Source organism: Diabrotica undecimpunctata, chromosome 7 (assembly GCF_040954645.1).
Source record: "Diabrotica undecimpunctata isolate CICGRU chromosome 7, icDiaUnde3, whole genome shotgun sequence".
NCBI lineage: Eukaryota > Metazoa > Arthropoda > Insecta > Coleoptera > Chrysomelidae > Diabrotica > Diabrotica undecimpunctata.
This window is the reverse complement of record NC_092809.1, coordinates 118741122-118754112: the sequence shown is the minus strand read 5'-3', so window position 1 is coordinate 118754112 and position 12991 is coordinate 118741122. Positions and strand designations below refer to the sequence as shown.

At 32.5% G+C, this 12991-nt stretch overlaps 1 protein-coding gene across 1 annotated transcript in view; it reads right to left on the bottom strand.

Annotated features, from left to right (window-relative positions):
* The window catches only part of LOC140446616 (uncharacterized), a 61819-nt gene that overhangs the window by 28884 nt on the left and 19944 nt on the right, over window positions 1–12991 (bottom strand). The window contains 3 exon segments of the mRNA XM_072539194.1: window positions 4500–5085; window positions 6271–6312; window positions 8757–8912. Of these exon segments, the coding sequence (XP_072395295.1) occupies window positions 4500–5085; window positions 6271–6312; window positions 8757–8912 (784 nt within the window).

Genomic DNA, 12991 nt, shown 5'->3' with positions numbered 1-12991 from the left:
AAAAGAATATTTAGTTTTGTCGAAGGGCCACTCTTATTAAAGTATATGGCTTTTTTATCGTCGAGTTGATAAAAATTTTATTTAAAAAATTATTTCGTACGCATAATTGTTATTCAAAATCGCCTGTCGCTTCAAGCATTGTTTCTGAGAGAATGGTTTATTCTACACAAAAAGTGCTTATAAATATTTTTGTTAAAAATTATTTCAGCTACAGTTTTATTTCAACATTTTCCGTTTTACGTTTTCCCCCTCTACGAGAGGGGTTTTATTGGGAAGGCGGTGAGTTATAAGTGGCAAACCTTTTTGCACCTTTTTTGGGATCCCAAATTGACTTTCTCAGCAAAATTTAGCTGGTTTGTGGTGTTTTAGAGATCAAATATCTGACGACTGGATTATTATTTAACAATTTAAATACATGTAGATAAACTCTGAGACATTCTGAGTGAAATACTATACCTATTGTTTATTTATTAAAATTATTGGAAATTTCTAATCATTTTAAAATTCTTCGTTACTGATTTATGACATTACGTTAAGGATTATCAGCTGTGAAATAAAATCTGTGCTATCAATATTTTCAAATAGAGGATAACTGACTATCCTTTAATACAATTTTATAAAAATATACAAAGTGTTTGCTGCAAGTTATCATAAACATTTAACATGTACTTACAATTTGTTCAAATTTTCACTAAATAATCGTACATATTGATAGTGCAAGTGACAATTTTCTCTTTATATATGGTCAAATTGTCTAAATATTTTATTACTTCAGGTCGTGGGAAAGTCACCAAAATGACTTGTGGATTTAAATAAATAAGTGAGAAATCTGATCAAAAAGTCAAGACTAATTGATTTATGATAGAGCGGATATTGTAAGTATAGCTTCATCAACGTCAAGAAAATTGTAGACTATGTAATAAAAGATTTTATGTCTTACTTCTGAATAATATCTTGAAAAAAATTAAGCAGTTCAAACTATTGTTTTGTGGATTTTCGCGAAAAATTTAATTCTTAGAATGCTTTTATCAACTGAATTATTGTAACATATTTATTGATATTTATTGTTTTTGGAAAGTGTCAATTTTTTTATTTATTTGATAGTTAGAAATTAATTGCAAATGTATAATTATATACTGGTTTTCTTTTATACAGGGTGTTTCATTGGGAAACGGATGTTTACGTTGTTGATGGCTCTTTCGTAGGAATAAAGAGGACATTCAATCAATATATGTTGAACAGTTATTGGACATTCACAATAGGAACATTCAGGTGGTAGTTCTTTTGTTATGAGATGCTGGTGAGTTAACGTTGTATGTCCAATTCTTAGTCGGTTGATAATTAAGTCGGTTTTCTGGAAATTGTAGTTTAGTGCCAATCCTAGTTTTAACGTTTTTAAGGTTAGCCTTATTAGAATTCCACATTTGTTGCCAATTTTTTACACAGTGCTGTTTAATAATGAGCTGGATATCACTGAATGGAATTGTAGTCATTATTTCAGTTTGCTCATCAGTAGCAGCTTTCTTTGCTAATTCATCTACTTTTTCATTTTCTGCGATACTTGTATGTGATGGTACCCAGAGAAATTTAACGTTCACGTGTCTGTTTTGTAGGTGATAAAGTGCTAATTGTATTTGTTGCAGGATAGCATGTACTGGATATATTTACCTTAAGCTCTGAAGAACAGATAAAGACTCAGACTTTCCTAGAATAAAGGCCGCTGCATGTCCTTTTTCAGTTCTTGACGCATCAGTAAAAATCTTGTTATAACCAGTGTATTCTGATATCCGTTCTTGATATAATTTGTTAATGATTATGGGATTTGTGGTACTTTTTGGATAGGCCGTGAGGGATATATCAATAGTGGGAAAATTAATAGTCCAGGGAGGTATAGTTCGTTGTGTAAGATAAGAATGTGTCAGCTGCTCCATATGTCAAAATCATATCTCGTTAAACGTTCTTTAAGGGGTGGATATTTAATTTGTTGATGGCAATGAGCAGATGGATATATTTTGTAAAGAAGTGGATAGTTTGTGTTATTAGGGTTGGAAGACAGTCTCGAGGCATAAAGAAATGTGTTGTCTTCGTATTGATAGGGGGATTCATCTATAATAACCTAATAGTAAGCACCCAGAATAAGTGTTAAACATGTGTTTTGTATAATGTCTACTTTTTTAAGAATATAATTACTCGCAATTGAATAGCATATTGCACCATAATCTAGTTTACTTCGGATTAATAATTGGTATATATGCAGCAATTTTAGGGTGTCCGCTCCCCAAGATCGGTTTGATAGTATTTTAAGGAGATTTATTTTAGATTGGCAGGATACGACTAGCTTTTTAATATGTTCTGCCCATGTTAGCTGACTGTCCAGTCTCAGGCCAAGAAAGTCAATTCTCTCTACTTGTTTTAGGTTGATACCATTTAGAGTAAGTGTTGTTTTGCAATCAGTTTTTCTCTTATTGAGTACGATGAAATGAGATTTATCACCTGAGAACGTAAAACCAGTTTTCTGGGACCAGTCTTCTAGTTTATGCAGACATGATTGCAAAATTTTTGAGGCTAGTGTAATATTGCAGCTACTAGTATATACAACTAAGTCAATTCCATTCACACGTACTTGGAATACTCTATTATTCATGAAATGTTTTACAAAACCAAGAAAATTTCCCTGGATACCCCAGTTAGACATGGTTTGTAAAATGTTGTATCTCCATGCAGTATCAAATGCTTTATTTATATCAAAAAATATGGTAATTACTTTCTGGTTATTTCTAAAAGACTCACATATAATATTGTCAATAGCTACTAAGGCATCATGAGTTGATCTGCCTTTTCTGAAACCGCTTTGGATATGGCTTAATAATCGGTTTTTTTTTCAAGAAACCATATTAACCTGTTACTTAAAATTTTTTCTAGTAGTTTGCATGTATTATTTGTAAGATAAATTGGTCTATAGGAAAGAGGGTCAGTTTTTGATTTGAAAGGTTTTAAAATGGAAATAATTGTTGATTCAGACCAGATTGATGGAATTTTTTTATTAAGGTAAATGTGATTAAAAATGTCTAAGAGAATTAATTTTCCTGTGTATGGCAAGTTTTTGATAAATATTTTTGGTATATTATCAGGACCCAATGAAGTGTTTTTTGATTTATCTAGAGCGTCTTCAAATTCTTGAAATGTGATGGGAAAATTTAGTGGATTATCACTATCTACTATAGATATTGCTGTCATTTCACGTTTATTTTTGAAATCTAAAAATGCGGGATCGAAGTTTGCATTGCTTGAATTTGTCTTATATATATCTGACATAATATTTACTAATTTCTTGTTTGGAAGATATTAATTTGTCTTTATAAGAAAGAGTGTTAATGTGAATTGAGTTTTGTTCACCTTTTAGTGTACGTACTTTATTCCAGATTGTAGTCATAGGTGTTGATGCATTTATGGTAGAGACATAATTTGACCATGTTTCTTTTTTACTTTTCTTAATAAGATATTTGGTTTTTGCCCTAAGTTTTTTAAAGTTGTTAACATTTTCTGTTGTTTTATGTCTTTTTAAAACATTGAAAGCATGTTTGCTAGATTTCATAGCTAAAGCTATTTCTTCATTCCACCATGGTACTGGTTTTCGTTTACAAGGTTTTGTTTTTCCCACTGCAATATTAGCGCATTTTAGTATAGTATCTTTTAGTATAGAAATGATGAATCTATGCTATCTTCTAGAATAAAGTTCGTAAGATAATTATTTATTAAATCTCTATATAAGTCTCAGTTTGCTGAGTTTAATTTCCATTTTTAGTAAACAGGAATATTTGGTTGATCATGCCCAATGGTTTCAATTGTTAGAGGAAAATGATCGCTATTATATAGATAATCAAGACTATTCCAAGAAAACTTGTAGCTAATGAGTGATCACACAACTAAATATCGATGGCAGAAAAAGTACTACTGTGGGAGCTAAAATGAGTAGATTTACCGGTATTCATTAATATTAGATTTTGATTATCTATTAATCTCTGAAGAAGTCTACCACATTTGTCTGTTTTTATACTACCCCATGTAATATTATGACAATTCAAGTCACCAAGTATTAGTTTGGGAGCAGGAATATCATCGATTAAGCGCTGTAAGTTTTCAAGTACATTTTCATTTGGATGAGGGAGGTAAATGTTACATATGTTAATAAGTCTGCAGTTGATATTGCATGATATAGATACAGCAACGGCTTCCAAATTAGTGTTTAGGTGAATTTTTCTTGCTTCTACACAATTTTTTACGAAAATACCTACTCCGCCGCTGGCGTGTTTTGTGTCGCGATTTTTGAGAAAGTTAGTATAGTTTTTAATATGTAAGTTTTTAGTTTTAAGACGTGTTTCCTGTAAACAGATTACTAGGGGAGACAATTCTTTCATTAAAATATTAAGAGATTCTACGTTGTTGTAATATCCGTTTAGGTTCCATTGTAAAATAAATTTATTAGCCATTTTGGATACGTGACTGAGAAACAGAGATATCACTTTCTATATCCGATGAGGAATCAGTGATATTGAGTTTTAATCTTTTTCTTAGCTTTGTTGATTTGGATTTTATACCGCGGTCTAAAATATGATCATGTGCAAATAATAGAATATCTTTAAATGACATCATATCCGTTGTGTAGTTTTCTACAATGGAGTTAGGGTTTTTTGAGTTTAAGCCATTTTGTATCGCATCACAAATAACATTAAAATCAAAAGGAAATTTTGGGGACCTAGACTCAAATTTGTTTTTAATGGTCTCTAACTCTTGAGTAATATCAGAGGATGAGGCTTTTTGGCGTTTCATTATGTGTTTAGGTTTTGCAAAGGGAGTTGTGGCAGTTGATGTTTCTTGTATATCAGGTAAGGTAGATATTTGTCTTTTGGTTGTGTGGGGAGGTACTTCGGTATTTAATGGAGGAAAATTTGTTTCATTGGTTTTTTCTGTGTACAAAGTGTGTTTTTCTAATGATGATTGATCAGATACTAAGGTTTCAGTGTTAAGAATTTGAAGGTTGGTGTGGTCGGTATCCATTAGGGGCGGTTGTTGTGGAATTATAGTCTATGGTTGATATGGGATATTTATGTTGAGGATCGTTTGTTGACATGTTGATGGACAATCAGTTTCTCGATGTCCTTTTGTTGCACACTTAGTGCAATTTAAGTTGTCGAGGGTAAAGTATATACAATAGTTGGTGTTGTCATAGTAAATTGTAACAAAGTCTGGATTAAGGATAGTATCATCAGGAGTAACAAACACTTGGCGGCGAAAGCTTAAAACATGGCTGTATGCAGTATCCGGCATGCCTACTTTCAAAAAAGTTATTCTAGATTCTGTTTGAAGTCCCAGCTTTTTCAGTTCATCTTCTATTAAAGTGTTTGGGATGGTAGGGCAGACATTAGAAATGACGAGTCTTGTGGCTGGGGTGATTAATTTTCTAATTTCAATTTTTGCATTGTTCAATATCAGTGAATTATGTGCTTGCAGTAAGGAATCCACGACATTTGTACGGTTGAGGTAAATACATACTCTATTGTTTGAGATACCTGAGGCAAATAGAATATTTTTTGGTTGCACTAAATTTCCCACAGCAATAATGTATTCATGAATTTTGACGTCATTGATACTAGAGAGAACAACAGCTTGCTTTTTGGTCAAATATTTGAAAGAAGTAAGGGCACTGGAATATGTATTTGGTTGGTTGGTATGGTGAGAAGCCAAAGCTTCTCCATCAGGATTTCCATCCATTTTTGAATTTATTCCGCATACTTCTCCAACTCGATCCTCGAGACGGCCATGTCTCGAAAGTCGGTAGGAACAGAAAGTAAGAACAAAAAGTGGTTTATTATCGATACTCTTGGATATTAAGTTTTGAGGTTACAGTATTATACAATAGTTAATATTTAGAGATATGCTACTCACAGTTGTTATTATTTATAGCACAAATTAGCACACTAACTATACTGGTTTCACTGATATACTTAAAAAAAATATATTTGGTTAAATTTTTAGAAAAATATTATTAATTCAGGAGAAGACTTAGTTGCTGTATTTCAGTACTATCTCCAGGACCGGAATGATATTTTAATTATACTCTTATTGCTTACAACATCTTTATCAAATACTATTTTGTGATCTACAATGGACTTTGTGCATTAACAGTATAACTTAATTTTTTTAGAGAGTTTGAAAATTTCATTTAAAATATTGGTAATTTCAATAAAATTTAAAACAATATTATTTTACACTCTTAAATACAGCAAAATAGGAAAATGATCCTCGGCAGACCTAAAAGAAACAACATTAAATTAATTAGTATTAAAAATAACTGATGGTTCTTATATTATTGTGTGTCAACTACTAAGATATTCTATAAGAAATATTGTTTTACTTAATAGGGAGCCTTTTGCATGTTAAAACCTTTTATTACAGTGCGGCTGGAAAATCATGCAAAGCTAAAATAAAAACCAAGTTATTGTGTAATGTGATTGTACTATTCATCTCCTTGAGCTGATTTTCCCGGCGGGAAGGTACTTAAAATACCCACTTCTGCCTACTACATAAACTCTCACATTTTTTTTTGTATTTATTAGGTATCTATATATTAGTTTTTCCTTTGTATGTCCCTTTGTAACAAAAATATCAATAATTGTAAAGTAGTCCCTCTCAAATTTTAATTTTGTTAATATCTCTTCATTTATATGTAAACAGCTTTCCCTTCTAGGTGTCCACTTTTTAATCTAGGTAGTATATGCGTTTTTATCCTGTAGTGGCTTCTCATGAAAGGATTTCTTTTGGTTATCGGCTGTAAAAGCCACAAGCTTTTTTGATATGTGTCAAAATAAACTCTCAAAGTAAATTCATTTAAACTTTCTCAACGTAGTCTACTCTTTTGTTGGAATTCTCATATATTCTTCGTCTTGGTAAACACATTTATCAACATAACCCGACGAGAGCAACTCTATAGCATTCTATTCATTTAAGATTTTATTTTTTTTCTTTCCACTTAATACGTCATCAATTTTTTTTTAAATTCTTATGTCTTGTCGTAGTTTCGTCCCATAATAATTATATTTTGTTAATGAACTTTATATAACCTTTACTTTCGCTAATAATGAAGAACTTAGTTTCTTCTTCTTCGTCTTCGTCTTCTTCCTCTTTATAAACAATTCTGCTTGTTCATTGGCGGATTAATACCTCTATGAAAGGTTGTCACTCCATCTTTTGTGCGGCCGTCCGATACTTCTTCTGCCGAGGGTGACTTATCTCTTACTATTTTGATGATACGGGTCCCCCTTCTCCATTCTGCTTATGCGGTTATTTCTTTTTTTTTTATTTAGTGTACATCCATTTATCTACTGTACGTTACATTTTTTTTTAATATCTTCACTTCTTGTTTGATCTCTCAGCGTATTTCCTGTAATGTTCGCAGTACTCTCATCTCTGCCGTTTCCAGTAGCCTTTGTGTTGTGGTTGTGTGGGGTCTTGTTTCCAAGGTATATATCATTATTAGTCTTACTCTGGCTTTATAAATTCTTGACTTCATCTCAGTGTTAAAGTTTTTTGTTTCTCCATAGAGTGATATTAAGGCATCCTGACAATCTATTTGCTTTTTGTACTTGATCTCTCACTTCTTTGTACAGGTCTCCCTAGATTGACGGTGTAACTCCAAGGTATTTTATTTCCATTACTTGTTCAATATTAATGCCATCAATTTCTATTTCAGATGTGCTTGATTCTTTGCTGATTACTATTACATTAGTTTTCTGGGATCAGAATGTCATATTAAATTCCTTTGCTCTTATGTTAAATTTGTGGCCTAGTCTTTGCAGACTATCTTTCATCCCCATTTTGTATCCTCTTTTTTTGTTAACGTATTTGATGATTTAATGCGTGACTAAATTGAGGAGCATAGAGCTTAAACAATCATCCTGTCTTATTTCGCTGCCTATTTTGATGGCTTCTGTACGTTTTTCATCTATTTTGACTTCCATTTTGTTGTTTTGGTATATGTTGTTAATAGTTTTTATAATATTTAGGTGAACTACTCTATTATACAGAAGATGGATTACATCTTTGAGTTTTACTCTGTCAAATGCTTTCTTTATGTCAATCAGACACAGAAATGCTGGTCTATTATACTCTGGTGATTTCTCAGTAATTTGCTTTACCTATTAGGTACCTGTTAGGCTAATTAGCTGTTGTTCACCTGCTAAACTTATCCTGTGATTCATTAGTAAGTTTTAGGGTAGTATTTAACAAGTTTATACCGCTGTAGTTTTCTGGCTGTTTTTTATCTCCATTTTTGAATAGTAATTTTAGTTCGCTTTTTCTCTATATCTCCGGTATTTTATTGTGTTTTATAATTTTATTAATTAATTTTGTTAATTGTTCTGTCATTGCTGCTCCACAATATTTCAGTAATTGGCTTGGTATCGCGTCTTTACTACTGCTTTACGAACTTCCTTTAATTAACATTAAATTCTTCATTTGTGGTAATGTCTGGTGTTTCTGGTTCTAGCGTCGTTTGTTCTAAAATCAGTTTCTGTGCTATTAAAAAAGGATATTGCAATTATATTGTTTATGGGCACTTTTTTGGATATTTGTTATTTTAGATTTAAAGAAAATTATTCGAGGAACCCGTCTAATAGTAATTTTGATATATAAATTTAAATCACACATAAACGAATCTCACGATCAAAGAAAATCTTGTTCATAGATATGATACTTACATTTACTAGTGTTGTAATTGTTAGAGGTGTAAATTTGCCAATGGACAAAACAATTGGTCGTTGCATACGAATCATAGTTAATACCATAGAGCTTTTAAACCTTTTAGTACATGAGAACCAGTCGCTATTATATAAAGCCTCGCCAAAATCATAACCCTACGAATAAAAAATATTGTATTTGTGTTCATATTTTATTTAAACTATTGTTTCTACTTTTATTATTAAATATTTTTTATGTTTTTTTTAAGAAACCATCGTTAAACACTAGCAGATGCTGATAAGAGTAAGGATAAATAGATCAAGTCAAATATTGATCCGTTCATGAAATCTCTTACTAACATTAGAAAATTATTTTATTTAAATTTAAAAAAAAATTATTTGTTTATTTTTAATCAAGCAAATTTTAAAAAGTGTAATCTGAATGTAGCCAATCTGACAGGGTATATCATCATCATTCAATCTTCGCTTATCCACTGCTAGACCTAGATCTCCCTCATAATTTTCCATCTATTTCGATCTTGTTCCTCTTGCATCCAATTCCTATGGCAACGTTTTAGATCGTCAGTCCAACGTGTTGGTGGACGACCTCTGCTTCGGTAGGCATCATCTCTTGGTCTCCATTCCAGTATCCGCTTTGTCCATCCATTATCTGTCATTCGAGCCACGTGACCTGCCTAGTTCCATTTCCGTGTTGTTACTCTCTCTACTGCATCAGCCACTTCTGTTCTTTGTCGTAGCTGGCGATTTGGGATCTTGTCTCGTAGTGAAACGCCCAACATCGCCCTTTGACATACACGGATCTTTTGAACTGTTCTCCTTGTCATGGTCAACGTTTCCGCACCGTAAGTTAACACTGGCAAAACACACTGATTAAACGTTTTTCTTTTAAGGCATATTGGTATATCAGACGATTTGAAAATATGGTTTCTGCTTGCTGAAGGCTGCCCAAGTCAGTCTTATACGACGGAGAAGCTCAACGGTTTGGTTATCTTTTCCTATGCGAATCTCATGACTTAGGTATTTATAGGCCATTACCTGGTCTATGGATCTTGTTCCTACGCATATATCTTCGCTGACTACAAGATTTATCATCATCTGGATTTTAGATATATTTATTTTCAATCCCCCTTCTAGCGAGGAAAGGTAGAGCTGATTTAAAAGTTCTTTGGCCTCATCTATTATATCAGCTATTAGTACAATATCATCTGCAAACCTTAGATGGCTAAGCTTTTCTCCGTTTATGTTTATGCCCTTGTCGGTCAGTTTTGCCCTTTTACATATATATTCCAAAAGCGTAGTAAACAGTTTCGGCGATATGGTGTCCCCCTGGCGTATTCCACGTTGTATCAGAAATTTCTGGGTTTGACGATCTCCCACTCTAACACTGGCTGTTGCGTTTTGGTATATGTGTTTAATTATATTTATATACCGATAGTCAATTCGGCATTCTGTCAAGGCTTCCAACATTTTTTGTTGATTTACGGTTTCGAAAGCCTTTTCATAGTCGACAAATATTAAAGCTAGTGGTTTATTATATTCAGTGTATTTTTCTATAAGATTTTTTATTACCAGTAGGTAATCGTTTGTTCCATAGCCTTTTCTAAAACCCGCCTGTTCTATGGGCTGATAAAATTCCAATTTATTTTCTAGTCGTTTCGTAATTATTTTTGTAAATAGTTTATAAATATGTGAAAGTAGACTTATGGGCCTGTAATTCCTGAGATCGGTAGCATCCCCTTTTTTATGAAGTATGATAACTTCTGCGTTATACCACTGGGTTGGTGTTATTGCTTCCTGCAAACATCTAGTGAATAGTTTGGCAAGGACCTGCCATAATCTTTTTCCAGCCACTTTCAAGGCATCTGCCACTATTTCATCGCCTCCAGGGGACTTATTGTTTTTCATTTCTTGCACTGACCTTCGAACTTCATTGGGTGTTACGTCCGGTAAAATTTCAGATCCCTGATTGATTATCTTTGGTAATGATCCACTCCGGTTACATTGCTGTTCTTTGTATAGTTGTCCATAAAAACTCTCTATCGTGTTCATAATTTGAACTCTATCCTCAATGATTTGCCCCTGTTCATTTTTTAATTTGTGGACGTTTTTTCTTCTAATAAACATGCTCTGTCTAAGTACTTTCAAGCTTTTGTTTTCTTCTATTACTCTAGTTATTTCCATCGTATTGTAGCGTCTCAGATCTTTTCTAACTTCCTTTTTAATTTTCTTATTCAAAATTCTTAGTTAATTTTGGTTATGATCCTGATTTTCCCTAAGTTTTCTTCTTTCCTCTAGAAGATGTTTTGTGTTGTGGCTTAATTTTTTGTTATTGTTTTCAGGAAGAGGACAGTATTTCTTTTGAGCTTCTTTCAATATTTGAGTAATATTATTGTTCATTTCATTGATGCTGATATTCTCTAAGTAGTGTGTATCCAAACTAGTCTTAATATTTTCTTCGTAAAGTGTTATATCTTCTGGGAACAGCCACCTTCCACTTTTCTTTTTGAGGATCATTTTTGTTCTTTTAACTTCAGTGTTAAAAGTGGTTTTTAATCTAATTAGTCTATGGTCGCTCCCTGTTGAAAATATATTCAATATTGTTACATCCTGAACAATATCTTTCCGATTTGATATGAAGAAATCAATCTCATCTTTTGTTCTTTGGTTCGGACTCTTCCATGTCCACTTACGTTGGGGATTCTTTCCGAAGAATGAGTTCATCACAAAGAGATTTTCCTGATGTAAGAAGTCAAGAAGCCTATTACCTCTCTCATTTCTCTCACCAAATCCAAAGTTTCCCATAGCAGATTCTGCATCATCTTGTTTGAATCCCAATTTGGCGTTAAAATCTCCAATTATCAATGTGTAATGTGTTTTTGAAGTTTGTATAGCTGCTCTGATATCTTCATAAAATTGATCAACTTCCTCATCCGGGTAGCTTGTAGTTGGTGCGTAAGTCTGTATAATTTTAAGTTTGTATCTTAGGTTTAATTTAAAAATAAGATAAATGACATATACTTTTTATTGTGATTATGTTTGGTACCTATTTTTTATGGATTAAAAAACCCACTCCTCTAACAGATGAATCTTCGTTTCCTCTGAAATGGAACATATTTCCAGACTTAAGTATTATTTGATCTTCTTTTCGACGCCTAACTTCACTTATACCGATTATATCCCATTTTATGTGTTGTAGTTCATTCTCCAGTTCTATCATTGATGCTTCTGTTGATAAAATTTGTACATTGTAGGCAGGGTATATACTATAATAATAATAGTTTCAATATTGGCTCACTTTTCTTGCGAATTAAAATGATCTATCTATAATGTCATGCTGATACAAAAACCTTGTACAAATGAACAAGATCCGGTGACTAAATTTTTGGTGATTTGAACTGATCTTGACGTTTTGAACGAGAGAAATAAATATATCTCATGGTAATCAAAAGCCGAATAATTCATAAATCTGAGCCTACGCTTATTAGGGATTACGGTTTTGATATCTAACTGACATTTGTCAGGTTATATATGTTTTTAAATAAGCTTTGTCAAACCATAATCGAGATTGTATCCCTCCAACAGATTCAAAAGGACTAATTGGGTGTCTTTTAAGAGGGGTTTAAGAGAATTCAAAAATATTAAACTACCCAAGGAGCTTTATTACGATTGATCTGGCTATTAGTTGGTTGTAAAAAGCAAAGCCGCAATTATCGACTCACAGGATAACTCCCCATTATTACAGTATGACTCGCTAAGTTAAAACACCTGGTGGAGTAGAAAGCATTCTAGTCTCAGATGAGAAAAAAATAGCCCCTTAATAAGGTTAAGACATTTAAACAATATAGATATTTCCTAAACTCCTTCCTAAAGAGGGTCTGGAAAACATTTTGGGATCCGCGATCTAAATATTTTAAGAAATTAAATATATTTGCTACACCTACCCATAATCATAGAAATCTATAACTCTAATTTGTTTTATATTTGTGGAAAACATCTTAATCGATTATACAAAGAATATTAGTTGAGAAAATCCACAGGATCTACTCCAATAGGCTTATCAATCAGGGAAGATAAAGAATGCTACTAACACAATCTGATGTAAAAACTCGTAAGGAGCTTACACTCGAAATAATTAGCCTTGTAGTATTCTTAAACATTGAGTGTGACATCGACAATACTTCTATTAGATGTATAAGTAGTGCACTAATGGGGAAAATATTAAATGGCACCCCATA